The sequence below is a fragment of the Pantherophis guttatus genome, chromosome 2 (assembly GCF_059756535.1).
Source record: "Pantherophis guttatus breed Tessera chromosome 2, ASM5975653v1, whole genome shotgun sequence".
Lineage (NCBI taxonomy): Eukaryota > Metazoa > Chordata > Lepidosauria > Squamata > Colubridae > Pantherophis > Pantherophis guttatus.
In genome coordinates, this window is record NC_142064.1 from 209,572,438 (window position 1) to 209,591,312 (window position 18,875).

Sequence of the window (18,875 nt, forward strand, 5' to 3'; positions counted from 1 at the left end):
AATTATATCAAGGTTGGTGATTAGACTGAAGAATTTGTGTTATGAAGAGTTTGTTTTAATTTATTTTGGACTACACTGAGAATAAGTTAATTCTCAGCTGTTTTAATAAAGTCTGTTTGTTTTGGAACTGTTTACGTCGATTACTACCTACTTGGGCCTGGGTCACAACAGAAGGAAGGATATAATGAGAGTGGGGGAGGGTCTGAGGGAAATCCTGCCTTAGCACTTGGCCACCATAGATGCACCTGACACAAGTGATGTCAAGCTCCTCCCGGGCCACACCCCACACCCCAAGGTCAAAAAGAACTCTGATGCAGCCCTCAATGAAATCAAGTTTGACACCCCTGTGTTAAAGGAAGCAAATACCAATTCTGCTATAGGAAATTTCAATTACATCCATTAGACCAGTGATGGTTAACTTTTTTGGTGCTGAGTGCCCAAAGTGCACATGCATTCCCGCAAATGCACATGCACGTGCCCGAACCCCCAAAATGCAATGCGAGCACCCCACACACACATGCACCCTGCCCCCATGCATGTTTGTGCGTCCCCCTGCACATGCGCCCTGGCACCCCCTGTGGATGCACCCCGGCACCACTCCCCGTGCCCCGTTTTGGCTTCCAGGTTGGTGCAGGTCAGTGGTGGGTTGCCCCCAGTTCGGACCAGTTTGCAAGAACCGGTAGTAAAACTGGCAGGAGGCTCCGCCCACTGAGCCAGATATCATCATAGGTGATCCGCGCATGCGCAGAAGAGCACGCGCGCAATGTGAACCAGTAGTAAAGGTTAAGTAGAACCCACCCCTGGTGCAGGCAACCTTCCAGGCCCAAAATGAGGTGCGCCCCCGCATGCGCCCCCTCCGAAGACCAGCTGGCCAGTGGGAGGCACGCAAGTATGCGTGGTGGAGTGGGCTGGAGCAATGGTTGGCGTGGCCACAGAGAGAGCTCTGCGTGCCACCTGCGGTACGTGTGCCATAGGTTCACCATCACGGCTCTAGAATCTTCTAAAATGTGCATATCCAATTGCAGCAATGGAAAGCAGGGTGCACTTAGTGAAACTGTAAAACATGCCTACTGTATCTGCCTTTGAGTTCACTGCCCTATGACTCTCACAGCATTATAGGGCTTCAATAATTAAGTATTGTCTCTTCTGTCCTACTAGGCATGATAAGTAGCCGTGTAAGGTTTCCCTCAGTAGGGAAAATAAGTTTCAAAGCAGCAATCCTCATCTTCCCAATGAAAACATAGGGACAGATCAGATATTGTTTTGTGATTGTGTTGCACTGTATTTTGCAGCAACACAGTTAATTCCAAAAACATAAGCTGTATAGATTGTTGTGCCTTTATGTACACAGATTCACAGATCAGCTTTTTACACACATAGTAGAAATAAGTCATTCAGCATGGCCATGCATTGGTTCATTGACGTTTCCAAAACACCTTGACTTTCAAGCATTCATACAGAAAAATTATACCCAGCAAAATGAAAGATGTCTTTTGTTAGAGTGATACATGCCTACTTCTTCAAGGGATGAAAAATCTGATATTCACCTGACTTTTCACCCAGTTTACAAAGCGGATTCACTTATGTTTGACAAGCAATAAAACTCCATGATTATAGCACAAAAATCAGTGAGAGATATAGTTATGAGTTTTTCAAGTGCTTTATTTAAGGGAGAGTGGGAGAAAGAAGGAAAGAAGTTAGGGAAGAAGGGAGAAGGAAGGAAAGAAGTTGGGGAGGGAGGGAGGGAGAAGGAAGAAGGAAGAAGTTAGGAAGGGAGGAAAGAAAAAGAAAGTAAAGAAAGAGAGAGAGAGAGAGAGAGAGAGAGAGAGAGAGAGAGAGAAAGAAAGAAAGAAAGAAAGAAAGAAAGAAAGAAAGAAAGAAAGAGGGAGGGAGGGAGGGAGGGAGGGAGGGAGGGAGGGAGGGAGGGAGGAAGGAAGGAAGGAAGGAAGGAAGGAAGGAAGGAAGGAAGGAAGGAAGGAAGGAAGGAAGGAATTATTACAGGTAAAAGGGAAGAATTCTATCCCAAACAATCTGATTGAAAGAGTTAATCATACACAAACTTCTCTCTCTGTGTGTGTGTGTGTGTGTGTGTGTCTCTCTCTTCCAAGTGAATTTGGAAGAAAACTCAATATTGAGAGGAGAAGACATCTTCTCAGTCTGATTCCTAGTAAGTTAAACATGACATGAAATGTGACTTCATTGCTTAAGTGTCAACAATCTCATAAGTGGGAAGTGGTGGGAATCCCAGGTAAGAAGTACAGGGGTGCTGCAGGGGTTTGAGGAAGCTCTGGGAGGCCTGGTGCAAGCCACACACAAAGGGTGGGAATGACTTACTGGAGCGACTTGCCACCTTCCATTGATTTTGCTTATGGAAAGGCAGCAAGGAAGGTTGCAAATGGTGATCACATGACCACAGCTTTCAGCAATGTCATAACCACAAGCTGAGCACCCAAGAGCCTGGATCATGACCATCTAATTGCAGGGGTGCTGCAATGGCCAGGACTTCAAGGTCTGGGTTACATCCATTTTTTTCTGACACCATTGCAACTTTGAACAGTCGCTGAACAAATGAACATAAACCAAGGACTACCTACAACTGTAAACACTGGATACATATAATTATATCAAAAAGTGATGTTTTTGGAAAGAAAAGTTTCCCTTCCCTTAAAGTTTTCCTACTCCTACCCCTAAGGAGTCATATGTATGATTCTAATCTAATATACTAGAATTGGAGTAAGTGGAGCAAGTAATATTTCAATGAAAATTCTTGCTGAGTAGTGATATTTAGGAAATACTGATGATATATCAAAATCATAAAATGCTCTTCTTCTGGTTTATATTTACTCTAGATTCTTGAATTCTTTGTACTTCAATAAAACTATTATGAATATCCAAGAGCACATCATGTAATAAAAACAAATTAAAGAACTTCATATAAAGCTTTGAAGAGCCAGTTTGCTGTATGCAGGCTAGAAACTACCAGACTGAGTTCTAATCTCACCTTAGACATAAAAGTCAACTGGGTGACCTTGGGCCAGTCACTCACTCTCAACCCTAGGAAGGAGGCAATGACAACCCACTATAAAAATCTTGCCAAGAAACTGCAGGAATGAGTTCAGGCAATTGTCAGGAGTCAACACTGACTTGAAGGCACAAAAAAGTAAATAAATAAATAAATAGGCTACAGCTGCCACTTAGTTCCAAAGTATTTATATTTCCAGGGTTGTATTTAACCCAACACACCTACAGATGCAGAATTGTATATTCAAGTAAGAATTTGGCCTTTAGAAAAATCTATAAACTAAAAACAAAATGTCCAGTAGGGTTTTTTTTGTTTTTGTTTTTTGCTATTTATATAAATGCAAGAACACTCTCGATTAGTAAAAAATGCTGGGACAACAAAACTAATATTTTGACACAAAAATGGTTTTGTGTTTTCTAATGATACATCATAACAGAATATGATAATTTATATGTAATTTGTGATGAAGAGCTAAAGGCAGAAATTTGTTATTCAAAAGCCCTGTGCCTAAAAATAAAAAACCATGATACTTTGAGTTAAAAATGTATATAAAATATAAATTAATCTTCTAATCGTACACTGTATTTATTTTATTAAGCACAGCTTATATGATATTATATATGAAAAATCTAATGATTTCATGACATTTATTGACTTTTTTTTAAAAAATTGCATTTTTTTGCAATGGAAAATATCTTTAAAATAATTTAATCCACTAAATTATCTTTCTTTCATATAACTACACTAGCTGAATACCCGTGCTCCGCTACAAAACTATGTGATCAGGCTTGATAAATCGACACTTACAGCTTGAAAATTAATGAGTAGTTACGATCGGCCTCTCCTCTCCCCTTCTCTCCCTCAGGCTTGCTGCACAGAGGCCTCTCCTCTCCTACCCACTTCTCTCCCTCAGGCTTGCCCCACAGAATCCCCCCCATCTTATCCCCTTCTCTCCCTCAGCCTTTCCCCACAGAATCCTCCTCTATCCTGCTTGCTGGTGTGAAAGTAAAACTGAAACTGAAACTCCTTTCCTCTGCTTGTGTTTTGCATTTGGGACAGATTTCTTTTCAGGTGGGGAGGGGGAGTAGAACTTCTTAGCATCAGAGCCAGTGGTGGGATCCTACTGGTTTAACAACTGGTTTGCTGAGCGTGCGCGCATCAGACGTGTGCTAAGCGTGCGTGCACAATTTGCAGAAAACTGAAGTTCTGCATTGCTGAGAGCAAGGAAAACAGCTGAGGAGTGCCAATCCACTCTGCCTCCCTGATCAGCTGGGCTTTGGAAGCAGAAATATAGGTGAGTATAACGCAGGGGCGGCTGGGCGGACCCATTTCAAAGAAAGAGAGAACCGGTTCACTCATGGCTGAAAGTCGGAGCTAATGTTCACCCGAACCAATCCGAACTGGTAGAATCCCACCACTGATCAGAGCGTGTTAATCATAATATAGGAAATACTAATGTTCTGATGGTCATTTTGAAAAATCTTTTCTTAGTGAGCACCTAGAAGCCAAGAGGAACATACATGTCAAATTTCAAAGTTCTGGAGATTCTGTGATGATGCGTGAGTGGTATTTTGCTTTTATATATAGAGAGATTTTTAAAATATAGTATCCCTTACTTAAGGGAACACATTGTCAGTTCACAAGAAGAAATATGGGGGTTTTGGTGGGGATACTCAAATGTTCTAATAACATTTGACTCAACAAACTATAATATTCAGTTGATATGGAATGCTACTTAGATGTTTTTAAACTCTCAAGATCACTGAAGTACTATATTGAATTTGGTTTGTCATTAAAATGTTCAAAAAAATGAGTGGACCATTAAGCAAATAATCAGATGGAGTAAATGGATGATAACTTGTATTCAACCTAGATCACAAATTATGCAAGTCAACCTTTAAGCCCTCAACATTTTTCCTTCCATAGCAAAGTTTCTTGAGTTGCACATAATGTGATTGCATATCTCATCAGCCAACAACAAACTTTTCTCACCTGTCCAATTATTCCATCACTATCTAATGAATAACAGAAACGGAGAAAAATTACAGTAACAATATCATGTTACTGTAGTTCTATTAATTTAAGTGCAATCATGTTTTCTAATACAAAGAACAGCAAGATCAACAACTAAAAGCAAGCATAACGTATTAGGTAACCAAAACTGTTGAGTATAGATGACCACTTCATAAACTGAAGACTCTCTGGGCAGGGAGGATCATATTATACTGGATAATTAGAGCAGATTGGCACAGCTTTTAATTAGCATCTTAAAGACAATAATTCTGGAAAGGCTCTTTGTGCTTTTCATGTTAGTGCTTTCAGTGTTACGTCTCTTTTTAACATGTCACTTTCTTCTGCATGTTTTTTCCCATCACTACTGCAACTAGAATAAATGGTTGAGTGAGTAGCAAAGAAAAGACATTTGTTCCTTTCAGCAGCTTTGTACGATGGTATTCTAATCATAAATATGTGACTATGAGTTCCTGGGTGATGTGAGATGTCTCAAAAAATCTGTTGCATTCTGGTGTACATATTCAAATAATTACCAAACCTATAGGCAGCAGTCCTATAGATCAGTGTTTCTCGACTTGACAACTCTTAAGACGGGCAGACTACAAGTTCTGTGCTGGCTGGGGAATTCTCGGAGTTGATGTTATGAGCTGTATAAATAAAAACTTGAATTATTTTCCTTTTGGTTTTTCTAAACTTGAGATCAAAACCACAGCAAGTTTTTTTTTCTTTACAGACTGAAGAATGTCACTATGGCTGGAGTAGGGGTCCCAACACCCGGGCGGAGGCCCAATACCAGGTCATGAGCTGTTCAAAACAGGGCCGCAGAAGCGATGGGTGAGTGTGCGCACCTGCATGCATTTTCCCTTGTGTGAACGGTGGGCAAGCACACTCCATTTGTATGTGGGACCGTCACAGGTGCCTGCAGCTCGCGCTAATGTAGCTGGACACATGCACAGGTTGCCCGCCGCTCGCACGGAACCATCCCCTCTCCCCCCTCCCGCCATTCCGCACAGTCAGAAAGGTTGGGGAACTCTGTGTTAGAGTATATGGTATAAGTCATTATTCTATAAAATACTTTCTCATCTGTATCAGTTCTCAAACCAAAAGAAAATTCATTGTGGCCTTAAGATGAAAATACGCACATATAAAATCCACTAATAAGAATCCCATATATGTCTTTTATATCTGTATAGGTATAAGTCTGGATTCCAGATCAAATACATATGCAAGACCAACTAAAAACTAAAAGAAAAATATTTCCATGACAATCTTTTTGATAGGTGCTGAAACTAAGGATTTGTCAAGAACTAAGCCCGTGATGGAGAACCTATGGCACGTGGAGCCATATCAGTGGGCACACGAGCATTGTCTTAGTTCAGCTCCGGTGTGCATGTGTGCACCGGCCAGCTGATTTTGAGCCTTCCCGGCCTACCGGAAGTTGGGAAACAGGCTGTTTCTGGGTTCCAGAGGGCCTCCAGGGAGGCTGTTTTTCGCTCTCCACAGGCTCCAGAGCATTTCTAGGAGCCTGGGGAAGGCAAAAACGGCCTTCCCCACCCCCCACCCTAAGGCCCTCCAGAGGCCGGAAACAGCCCATTTGCCAATTTCCAGTGGGACCAGAAGGCCTGTTTTTTGCTCTCCCAGGCTCCAGAGCATTTCTAGGAACCTGGGGAGGGCAAAAACAGCCTCTCCCCGAAGGGCATCCAGAGGCCCGAAATGGCCCTTTTGCCGACTTCTGGTAGGACTGGAAGGCCCGTTTTTTGCTCTCACCTGGGGAGGGCAAAAACGGCCTCCCCCCCCCCCGGATGCTGTCTGGAGGTGGGACTGGAAGTCAGCAAACTGGCTATTTCTGGCCTCCGGAAGGCCATTTTCATCCTCCCCAGGCTTCTAGAAAGGCTCTGGAGCCTGGGGAGGGTGAAAAACGAGCCTACTGAGCCCACCATGCCATCGCATGCCAAAAGCAGGGGGAGTGTGGGGGTGTCATGCGTGCATGTGCAGGGGGCAGGGCACATTGAATTATGGGTGTGGGCACGCACGTGCTCAACACCCACCCACCCCGCGCAACCCCCGCTTTTGGCACACGACAGCAAAAAGTTTAGCCATCACTGAACTAAGCTGAGGATTTATGAATATGAATAAAATTGGTATCATTAAAATTATTTCCATTTTATCAATACCTTTATTAATCAGTGTAAACAGTGTATATACTGAAATGATAAGAAGTGTTATTTTATCTTAATTTCTGAGGAAAGGACATATCTAAACAAACTCAAAGTGAAAGGAAACATTTGATTTTTTTTTAAGTGTAAGTGAAGTACTGCAACCCAATTTTACTCTCTCTCTTTTTTCAATTTAGATCCCATCACTGCCAAGCTTTTCAACAAACAGATATGATGACAAAGATTACATCTTTTCTGTTTTTCACAAAATTCTCCCTCAGGCAGAGCCAAGGTTCTCATAGATAAAGCTTGCAAAAGTCTCAGAATGTTGCAAGAAGGTCATGCCTTTATTAAATTCAAGGTCCTCCCAAACGTTCTTCAATTATAGGGTAGAAACATATACATAGTACACTGGACATTCCGCTGTGAAAGAGATCATACCAGTTATGAAATACAGGTAGTCCTCGACTTACAACAGTTCATTCAGTGACCGTTCAGTTACAACAGCACTGAAAAGAGCAGCTTATGACCATTTTTCACACTTACGATCATAGTCATGTGATCAAAATTTGGACACTTGGCAACTTATCCCTATTTAAGATGGCTGCAGTGTCCTGGGGTCAACTGATCCCCTTTTGCAACCTTCTGACAAGCAAAGTCAATAGGGGAGCCAGATTCACTTAACAACCGTGTTGCTAGCTTAACAATGGCAGTGATCCACTTAACAAACGTGGCAAGAAAGAGCATAAAATGGGCAAAACTCACCTAACAAATGTCTGTTAGCAACAGAATATTTGGGCTCAAATGTGGTTGTAGGTTGAGGACTACCTACATGGCCCTGAAAGTCTAGGCCAGTGATGGCTAACCTTTTTGCCGTCGCGTGCCAAAAGTAGGGGGAGCGCAGGGAGGTTGCCCACGTTAGTTCCCACCCATAATTCAATGCACCCTGCACATGCGTGCAGGCCCCCCCACCCGCTTTTAACACGTGATAGCATGGAGGGCCCGGTAGGCCCGTTTTTTACCCTCCCCAGGCTCCAGTGGCTTTCTAGGAGCCTGGGGAGGGCAAAAACAGCCTTCCCCCCCCCAGAGGTGGGAAACAGCCCATTTCCAAACATCTGGTGGAACCGGAAGGCCCAAAAATCAACTGGCCGGCGCACACATGCACGCTGGAGCTGAGCTACGGCAATGCTCGCATGCCCACTGACATGGCTCCGTGTAGCACCTGTGGCACCCGTGCCATAGGTTCGCCATCATGGGTCTAGGCCATCTAAGAAGGTGGTGCTGACCATGGTGCTGCAGCTTCCCAATAGAAATCTCCTTTGAGTCAGTCTTGATTCCTGGTAACTTCATGAATACATGTCATTTTCATGAAAACTGTATCATTATTTTGTTGACAATTCAAATGAAATATGGAATGTGATGTGGACAGGACCTAACACTGAGATACAGATAGTCTTCAACTTACAACCATTTGTTTACTGACCACTCAAAGTTATAATGAAAAAAGTGACATGACCGTTTTTCACGCTTACAATCGTTGCAGCCTCCCCATGGTCAAAACTCAGAGGGCTTGACAACTGACTCATATATATATGATGATTGCAGTGTCCTAGGATCATGTGATCTCCTTTAGTGATCTTCTGACAAGCAAAGTCAGTGAGAAAGCCAGATGCACTTAACCGTGTTACTAACTTAAAAATTGCAGTGATTTACTTAACAACTGTGGCAAGAAAAGTCATAAAATGGGGGCAAAACTCACTTAACTGTCTTGCTTAGCAATGGAAATTTTGGGATCAATTGTGGTGGTAAATCAAGGGCTACCTGTACCATAAAATGTTATTTCTTCCTCCAACTCTGGTATGTACTCTGTCATGCTTCTTGGTTGTGGGAATCAGCAAAGCCAGACACTCCACTGCACATTTCAAAGAATCATTCCCAGTTCACTTGGTTCTAAATATACATTCCATAGGATTTAACATTCATCTTGTCCAATACTATCCATTCCTTACTTTCTGAACTAAGTTAATAGACTTGATTGTTGGACCTGTTGTCTTGAGGAACTTCATCTCTTGTAAAACATTTTAACTAGTTTCTGTTCTGTGGAACAGCCTAATGACAATGAATTCAATCTAGTTCCTTCTGACAACACCAGCTGCCCATTCTAAATACTCAACAATAATCTTGGGCTAGCTGACCTTAAGGCTAGTGGGCCATAAAGGGGAAGAACCAGCAATGGAAGTGCATCATGCTTATGAGTTGCTGACTGTAAGTGTTATTTGTTTTATAGTTTTATAATTATGTATTATAGTTACAACCAAATGGCCCTAGCAAAATCAACTTACAGCAATTTATAATACCAATCAGGAAATGGCTACAATATAACGATAACAATAACAAAATCTATTAAAACACCAACTCAGAGTTTTTAATCTGCAGTATAGGTTAAATTAAAGCAGCAGTAATTAATTTAACATATACTGTATACCATGGGTGTCAAACTCGCCGCATCACATTGCCATCATGTGATATATCGTGACGTTTTCCCCTTCGCAGAACTGGGGTGGGCGCGGCCTGTGCATGACCATCCGGCCCATGGGCCGCCAGTTTGACACCCCTGCTGTATACCTTCACACAAAAGAAACCAATGTAAGAGTAATAAAAAGAGATCCCTCTAAAAGCAAATTTTTAACATCTACTTAGAACACACCAGGGAGAAAGTAGCTCAAACATGATTGTTGTATGCTGCCCAGAGTCACTTCTAGTGAGATAGGAGGCTATATAAATTTGATAAATAAAGAACAAAGTGTAGGAGATGATCCGGCATTAAGTTCTAGGAAGGGAGAATTTCATAAAGTTGGTCCTATCTCAGAAAAGAACCTAAATCAGAGGTCCCCAACCCCTGGTACATAGACTGGCATCGGGCCGTGGCATGCCAGAAACTGGGCCACAGAAACAAACAAAGCCCAATCAGTGGGATGCAGGCAGCATGCGAAATCACGCTCTCTCTAGTCCGCAGAAAAACTTCTGTCCACAGAACTGGTCCCTGGTACACAAAAGGTTGGGGGCCACTGACCTAAACCATCTCAGTTCCATCCTGGCTTCACTGTGGGTTGGCACTTGCAATAGACTTTTCAAAGATGACTGGAGCACCTGGTTTGTAAGATATGGAGGAAACCATTCCTTCAGGTATCTATTGAGGAACTGAGGTAAACAGCCAGTTTACACCGGTAAGCAGCCCATAGGCAACATACAGTCCCATTTCTTTCTTTGTTGCTTAGGAAAGCTGAAATACTATTTTCCTACAATTTTCACTGAGAAAAAAAAAGACAGTAGAGTAACAATATAATGCAACCCAACTCCAGCACCCCAATTCAAAAACAAATATGAAGTTTACCCTTCTCTATTCCAACCTACCTTGATCCCAATATCATTTGACTTTAGCTTATGGCATAATGGTAAACTTTTACAAAATCTTAAAACATATTTTATGACATGTTTTACCTGCCCTCTCAGCTCAGTCCCCTGTCTTCTTCTCCTTCCCTTCTTTTCATATTTTCTTCAGAGAAGTCAGAATTTAAGAATCATTTTTACTTCTCCATTCCATATTCTAGTTTTACAAGACTGGATTTGGCTCTGGAGCTCTTCATGACAATTTAGCTAACTAATCTGTCATCCTGTCAACTTCTTTGACCTAAAGACCTAACCAATGTTGAAACATATAATGTAGTTTTATATACATATATAACATACAGTATATATACACACATTATTTCTGGTGTTTCTGTATAGTTTACCTAGAGAGCTAGAGTAATCATCCAAATGAAATCATGAAAAACCTGCATACCAAAAGACAGCTTGACTACTTTTTTAGTAACCATAACCAACCATGATGACAGTAAATATATCTGTTCTATTTTTTTTTCTCCTAAACTTGCTCTAGCAAAGCAACCCAATGTTCCTATTTGATGATGCTCCAACCAGAGGTTCCAGAGAATCCAGTGTCCTGACAGGAAGGAAATGAGAGTAAGGAGACATGTACATGTTTGATCATTTCCTTGGATGTGCTTCTCTTGTCTATCTCTGTCCTCTGCTAGTGATAATCAATATGAGTTTGGGGGCACTACAAACGGCCAGAGGAATTGCCACCATGTCTTTTTTTCAGCCTCCTCAATGCTAGAGTTTCCTGTGATATGAAAAGCTAGCCTTGGATTCCAGCAGTAATTTCAAAACAAGGATTCTAACAATTCAGATTAAAGCCTCTCACTCATCTCAGTGGAAGAATTTTCATGCATCCTATGAATTGCAATGATCTATTTAGCCTAAGAGAAATCCTGAAGAACCTCATCTGTAAATAGTTTCTCAATTTATCACAATTTTCCTTGTTTCATATTGGCTGACTTTTAATTCTTCACTCCTTTTCTTCTCCATCTCTGTTATTTTTAAAAAATAGACAGTTGATGGATTGCTAGCAGACCAGTGCATTAATCTAATAACTTTTCTCTAAATGTTTATGATAAAAACAGTTCTGTATAATCTTTGTCAGTTCATTTCTTTGTTCCAATGGAACAAACTGCACGATCTGTTATGCAGGCAATCTCTGCAAAAAAAAACCCTATCTTCTTACATCAAGTATGTCCATGCAAGTTAGTACTAAGATATTCAGAAACTGAAGGATTATCTTGGGGACTGCTTGCTCCCATACAGTTTTACTTAGGGATTATAATCAGTTAAAGAGACCTAATTCTTGTTACAATCTCAGGTGATTCAGTGAGCATGAAAATGCTTTTCTTAGGTCAGAGCCCGTGACACCAAATGATAATTGCCATGTTCCCTGTTGATGCCAGATATTATAATGAGATCTTAACAACTAATACTATTGATGCCAGTTTTTATGATTGGCATGTTTTACCTGTGCTATTATTAATTATTTGGTTATGTATTGGTAAGCCTTTGGATTTTTTTTCTTGACCTTGAAATTTTTATTGATTAGAATATATGGTTTTACAACTATATCTTGTACATTGCTTTGGGTACCTTTAGTGAAAGACTGGGATATAAATAATTGATATCAAAATACATAATGTGAATTTAGTAAAATGTATAGAACATCATTCTTATTGATTTATTCACTTATGAGATTTGTCTATCACCCCAAAATAGAAGGACTGAGAAAGAGAGTCAACACTCCAAATTTAGACCAACTCTAGATTTTATTTGCAAGGGGGGGGGATGACCAACGCCATACAACACATGAGGTTTCATCAAACATCCCAAGAAAGACATCAGATCCAAGTGCCTGATTTTACTATCCATTTCAAATGCAAATTCAATATCCAACTAACTCACAGGGTTGTTGTTGTGGGAAGAATGGGAAGAGGAAGGAGTGTTAGATATGTTTGCCACCTTGACTTATTTGTAAAAATATAAATAAATAACTGAGGAACTGAAGCAAGTAATAACTCACTTAAATTGCCAGCAATAGGATTAGTTTACCAGAATATTCATTTATGAATAATAATGCCAAATATATTCTACTCCATAAATGATTTTTAAAAACCTTATTTTAGACATAGTGTTTGATATTTAAAAACTAATCAATTTTTCTTGTAAATTGGATACAGGTTTATTTTATCATTTTTTTATTTACGAGACGTGATGAAGTCAGCTATAGACAAATTTTACTTCTGATTTATTACACTTTAACAGACTTATTACTTTGAACTAAAAAGAAGTAAAAGCTACAATTATGGATATATTTGGAGTTTATTTTATAGTAGACATATTTTAATTCTTATAAAGTTCTCATAACTATCACATGTAGATACAGGTTGCAGAACAGTTTCACACAGGATCTCTTCACTCTACCAGTGTTCATGAAAAGAGACTAAGGTTGCTTGTCATACCTCCCAAAAACTCTGCTTCTATTTAGCATCAGTTGGGCAATGCTAGTAGAAAGTATTTAAAAGAACAGCCTACCTCAAAAAGTAAAGCCTTTAATCCCTATTGCATACACAGGCATACCATTTATCAAAAGCAACATGCCTATCAGGTGGATGACTCAATGCCCTTAGCAAAATAGGCCCGTTTCAATCTTGGATTTTCCTTTTTAAACCTCAGTGAGAAATCCTACACTGAGCAGCAGACTGAGCCAAGCCTTCCTTAGTTCAGCATAAGATGAATAAAAACACAAACACAGCAGCAATGTTCTAGGAAACAGAACTGGGAACTCATATGTACTGCAATTGTTTAAACAGTGTCTGAATTTCACTGCTCAAAGATTAAATACACGAATCATGCTGCATCTGAGACAAAACTACTCTAATAAAAGGCAGTTTCAGGATTACATATGAAGATAAAGTACTTTCTCTGGAGGGTTTAGTGTTGCACATAACAGGGATAAGTAATTTAGTGAGAACAAACTCTTAAGTTGCCGATTTCTGATATCATTCCATTGCTCAGAATCATTCAATTGGTCCAAAAGCCTTCCAATATTCTTTCAAATCTTTTTAAAGGCTTTCAGTTTAATCCTCTAAGTTTAAGTAAACATTACTGCATTTTCCTATATCAACCACTTGCCGCTTTTCTCTTCCCCCCACCCCACCCCCAGTATATTGTTTGCTATTTTAGTTTATGAGCTTTGGGGGACATTTCTCTATCAATTCCTATAAAGGGCAATTATTATATAAATAATTATATGGATATTACATAAATAGACTAGTAAGCTCTGAAGTAATGAAATGAATATACTTGGAAAAGAAAAACACAATTTTATTAAAGAAATGAAGAAGAATTACTTAGTAATTCTGCAAAATATGGCTTGCTTTCAGCAGTTGTTATTTTTAATCAGTGGTCACTTAACTAAGACTGTTGAAGGAAAAGAATTCCAAGGGGAGTATGACAGCTTTTTTTGCCTTCCCTTCCGGTAGCATCTGAGCCTTTAAGCATTTGAATGACAGTGATGGGAGCTCTGAAGAGCCGTAGCTAGTATTATAGCCCACATGTTAAAGGGCATTAGCAAGCAGTGATACATCAACATCAACTAATCATTCATGCCCCTCATTTATTTCCCCAATTGGTTTGGGGAAATCAAGGCAAAGAGAGACCAAAAATTGTTTTCACAGAACTCAAGAAATGCACATATGTATAGATTAATCTATACATTATATATAATTGGACCATTGCTGTCTTCCACAAGTGTTCTTGTAAGAGCTTTGGAAATGTAGAATTTGGACTTTTGGTATTAACTAGGAACAGTACTATAGGATAGCTCATAAAAATATATTATATACCATATCCATTCACTTATATGAATGCACATTTACAAGTACTTTCTAAAGGGATTTATTTCCCAGTAAGTCTATTGAATTAATCTACCAATATTATTTCAAAAATTTAATCTAGCATGATTTACATTTAAACCTGGTCCAATCCATCATATATCAGACTTAAAAGTAATATATATAAGTATATAAAGCTCACATATTCTGTAAGCTGTAGTTCTTGTTTGTGATACCCACAGCCAATTTTTTAAATTAAATTCCCTTTCTAAAAAAAGTCTAATACAGCACAGTACAATTTAATGGTTGGGACTGCTAAATCATCTTTTGTTAGAAAGCAATAAAGTGATGATTTCTAGAGGGACTGCTTGCATGAGTAACAGCCACTCATGCACACAGGGAAACTGCAAGATGAAACCATGAACATTTAGTACCGAACAAGTGTTAGTATTTGGTTTCTTACCCAGGGTAAAAAAAAAAATCCTTTTCAACTTTAAATCCTAGTTGAATTTATAGGTCTGTCTGACAGGCAGATGGAAGTCTAGCAGCCTAGACTCAGATGCCAGTAGCGTATGATGCACTGAAGGACTAAAGCAGTATTACCAGATACTCTTGGGGAGAAAAAATGTACATTCTGTAGCTAAATACATACAGGAAACTTTTATTGTGGTGGGGAAAGGCCAGTAGTGGGAACTGTGCCCAATTAGAATTTATCACAACATTTCTAAAGACCTTAAAAACTGTTGCATTGGAAAAAGAATTCCCATTTCCTCGGTATAAGTTAAAACTATGCATTCAGTGGCTGGCATGCCCTTCAGCAGGTCATAGCATTTAAAATAACTGAACCAGTTACACTATTAAAATATTTTGTCATATTATGAAGACTTCAGTGGGTCTTAAACTAAAACAAACTACTAATGCCAGGAGCTTTATAAGAGCAACCTTTCGGTTATTGATTTGGGTTATCAAACCTATCCTCACTTAAAGAAGTAGATGACAAGTGAGCATGCTGCCTGTCTTCATAACAAATCCTAGGAATAGGACAAATTTGACTCCTGAAGGTACTGTGTGCAATTTTAAAAGTATCAGAATAATTAATTCTGATATATGAATGAGAATGTTCAGAACATCAAACTATCCACTACAGTAGCAAAAAGCATTTAAAATGCCATAAGATAGCATTCACCCTTCTATATAGGAGGAATAGGATTGAAGCTTTAAATAGCTGCATTGCCCCTGCCCCCCACTTAATCAATTTATTACTTGCTTTGCACTCTGTCAATAATTCCTGGATTGTGGAGACTGTATGGGTTACATTTGTAAGCCATAAAAAGCAATTCTACTTATACAGATGATGCACATACACATTAATTCCAACAATCTTTTCTACTTCTAAAAGCACTATGGGTTTTTTTAGATAAGGAAGGGAAGGGGAAGAAGAATGCAGAAAGTGACAGGGGAAAGGGGAACTTAAAAACAGAAACTTGCTGCTGCTAACATCTGCAATGAAATCTTGGTTATTTCTAACAAATGAGTCTAGCTGAACAAGGGTGGAAGATAAATGGATTCATGACTACTCCACGGCAATATTTTCAAACTTTTGCTTCTCTTAAAGAGTTATGAATCAATGAATTCACAATGCAATGATGGTCTTTCTTTTGTTTACTGTATTAGTTTGCTGTAGCTGTTCAGCCTCAACAGTTACAGAAAGGGATGCATCCTTGCTTTTATAAAATTAGGTGAGCCCATCTTGCTCTGCCATCAACACTTTCCACAAGCCAGCTAAGGAATTAAGGATTTTGATTGTACCCAAGTGGGAAATTGGAACGGAGGACCATCACCAGCCCCCTCTTTCACCCTTCCCCAAAGCCTCGTCTGAACACCCCTGCAAACCAGGTAGGTGTACTTTTTATACGCTCCTCTATTTAAGGCCAGAGGAAAGTGACATCGCCGGTGGTCCTTCGAAGCAGGATAAGCGCAAAGGCGCGCGCCGACCCCGGCAATCCGGACCAACCTGCGCCGCAAAAGCATCCGACCCGGCAGCCCGAGGCAGCACTTCCCCGTGGCGGCTGGCTGCCCTGGCAGACCTAGGTTGGTTGGGAGAGCAGCTCTTACTTACGTGTACTGCTGGGGAAAGCTGTAGCCATTCGCGGAGGGAGCCGAGACGAGGAAGCCTAGCAGGATTTGGCCGTAGAGAGCCCGGACGAGGCAAGATGTGCCGCAGGTCTGAGCCGAGATCGCCATTTTTCCATTAAAAATTCAGTGGCGGCACCAATTTTCTCCCCCCCACCCCACTCCCCTCTCCCGCCCGGTAGCGGTGGCGGCGGCGGTGGCGCTTGGCTGCCGAGACGCGCTGGCTCCTGCTCGGGCTGGCAATCTGCTCGGGTCTTGGAGGCAAGCAAACAGGCGCTCTGAGGACTCCCCCCTCCCACAGCTCCTTCCCGCTTATTCCAGAAAAGCGAACCGGCAGCTCAGCAAAAAACCCCTCCTCCTTTTTTTTTTTTTTTTTCCCCCTCTCGCAACGAAATGCCACCGGCGAAGCAGTTCGCAGGGGACGGGGAACAGGCAGCTTCGCGCGGCGAGCTCTCAGCTCCGTTGAGGCAGGCACTGAGCAAATGCAAACTGCTTACTTTCCCTCACATAGGCGACCTGCCCAGCCTCCTCCCCTCACTTCCCTCCTCCCCATCTCTCGGATCCGAACGCTCTCCATCCTCGGCGGCTGCCACCGCCACCACCACCACCACGGCGCATGCTCTCTAGGTAATTGGCTGATAAACGAGCGCTCTCGCTCTCTGGACCTTTTCTTCAGGCCCAGGCGGTCCGTGTTACGCGCGCTCTCCAACGCATGGCGCAGTCAACCTTACTTTCTTGCAGGAGCTGGCCGGCGCGCGCACCTATCTCAACAACCCCCCCACGTTCCCCCCCCCCAGCACGTGGCGCCGTCGGGCCTATTTCTAAGGCTGCTGGTATTTTGGGGGGGGGGGGCACGTGACCGGTCCTTCTAAGTTGGGTTTCCTTCGACCCTTGGCAGATGCGTACATCGCTTCGGACCGCTTATGGGTCTCTCCGGGTTTATCCAGTCCACTTGAAACGGTATCTGCACTAGTCTCTCTTTAAATCCTATGGCAAGACTACCGCCAGAACATCTTCTCTGGGGCTCATTGAGCTACCACCTGCAGAATCAAATTGATCCCTCAGCTGCAAGCTTTTTCCGGGAAGCGAAGCTTTATATATAGCATTTCGGAGAGAATTTTCTACTCCAGCGCTCTGTAGAGCCTTCACCTGTCAGAAACCCCTTGGAATGCTATTATTACCTTGAGTGTTTGCACTCCCTGCAGCTTCTCATGTGCAGACCCTCGATTGATGACATGGGGAGATTAGTGACATCTGGGGCTTTAAGCTTCCAAAATTATTTGAAATTGAATGTTGCACCCAACATATAGGAAGTTCACTATTGCCCAGTAATGAGAATTATTTGGGCAATGCTATTGCTACTCTCAAAGATGATGCTAAATACAGCAAATGGATTAGTTAATGTACTTTTAATTTGCTGGGCTTTCAAAAAGATTCTTAGAATAGCCATATGTGAACCCTGCCTGCAGATTTACAATTTAAAAAAGACATGACATTGGATACAAAAAAGTAGGGGAGGTGGAAGAGAAAACAAAGGTATGAATTCTCAGTGTGAATTATTGGATCTTAAATAATGATCCATAGTAGTAATTATAATATTTAGAGAAAGTTTGATGAAGCTGCTCTTGACAGTAAAGCCATGAAATGACCTAGCCATTTCCCTCTGATACAGCTGAATGACAGTCTTGTTTTGGGTGACTTGAGAAATGTATGTATGTATGCATGCATGCATGTAGCTAGATTTTTAAGGCTGACTGACTAAACAGATTTGGCTGATCTTGAAAAGTTTTGCCGGGCAGGATCAGACCTGATTAATGAGAGACCATCAGAAAATGCCAAGGCTGTGGGAAATCTTTAAAAAATCCCAAAAGACTACAGTGGCAAACTACAGGTAGTCCTCGATTTATGACCACACATTTGTTAAGTGAGTTTTGCCTCATGTTATGAACTTTCTTGCCACAATTGTTAAGTGAATCACTGCAGTCGTTAAATTAGTAACAGGGCTAAGTGAATCTGGCTTCCCCATTGAGTTTCCTTGTCAGAAGGTTGCAAAAGGTGATCGCCTGACCCCAGGAAACTCTGACAGTCATAAATAAGAACCAGTTGCCAAATGTCTGAATTTTGATCACGTGACCATGGGATGCTGCAATGGTCATAAGTGTGAAAAATGGTCATAAGTCTATTTTTTCAGTGCTGGTGTAACTGAAAAGTCACTGAATGAACTTCTGTAAATCAAGGACTACCTGTATTTCCTCACTGTTTTCAAAATAGTTG

The 18,875-nt window shown here is 41.0% G+C and overlaps 1 protein-coding gene across 2 annotated transcripts in view; it reads right to left on the reverse strand.

The window, feature by feature from the left end:
- The window catches only part of CACNA2D2 (calcium voltage-gated channel auxiliary subunit alpha2delta 2), a 676,129-nt gene extending 658,928 nt beyond the window's left edge, over positions 1-17,201 (reverse strand). For both annotated transcript variants that reach the window (XM_034440362.3, XM_034440357.3), the window contains exon 1: positions 16,588-17,201. In XM_034440362.3, the coding sequence (XP_034296253.1) occupies positions 16,588-16,712 (125 nt within the window). In that variant the 5' untranslated portion in view covers positions 16,713-17,201. The remainder of the gene's footprint in view (positions 1-16,587) is intronic.
- Positions 17,202-18,875: the final 1,674 nt, after the last annotated feature.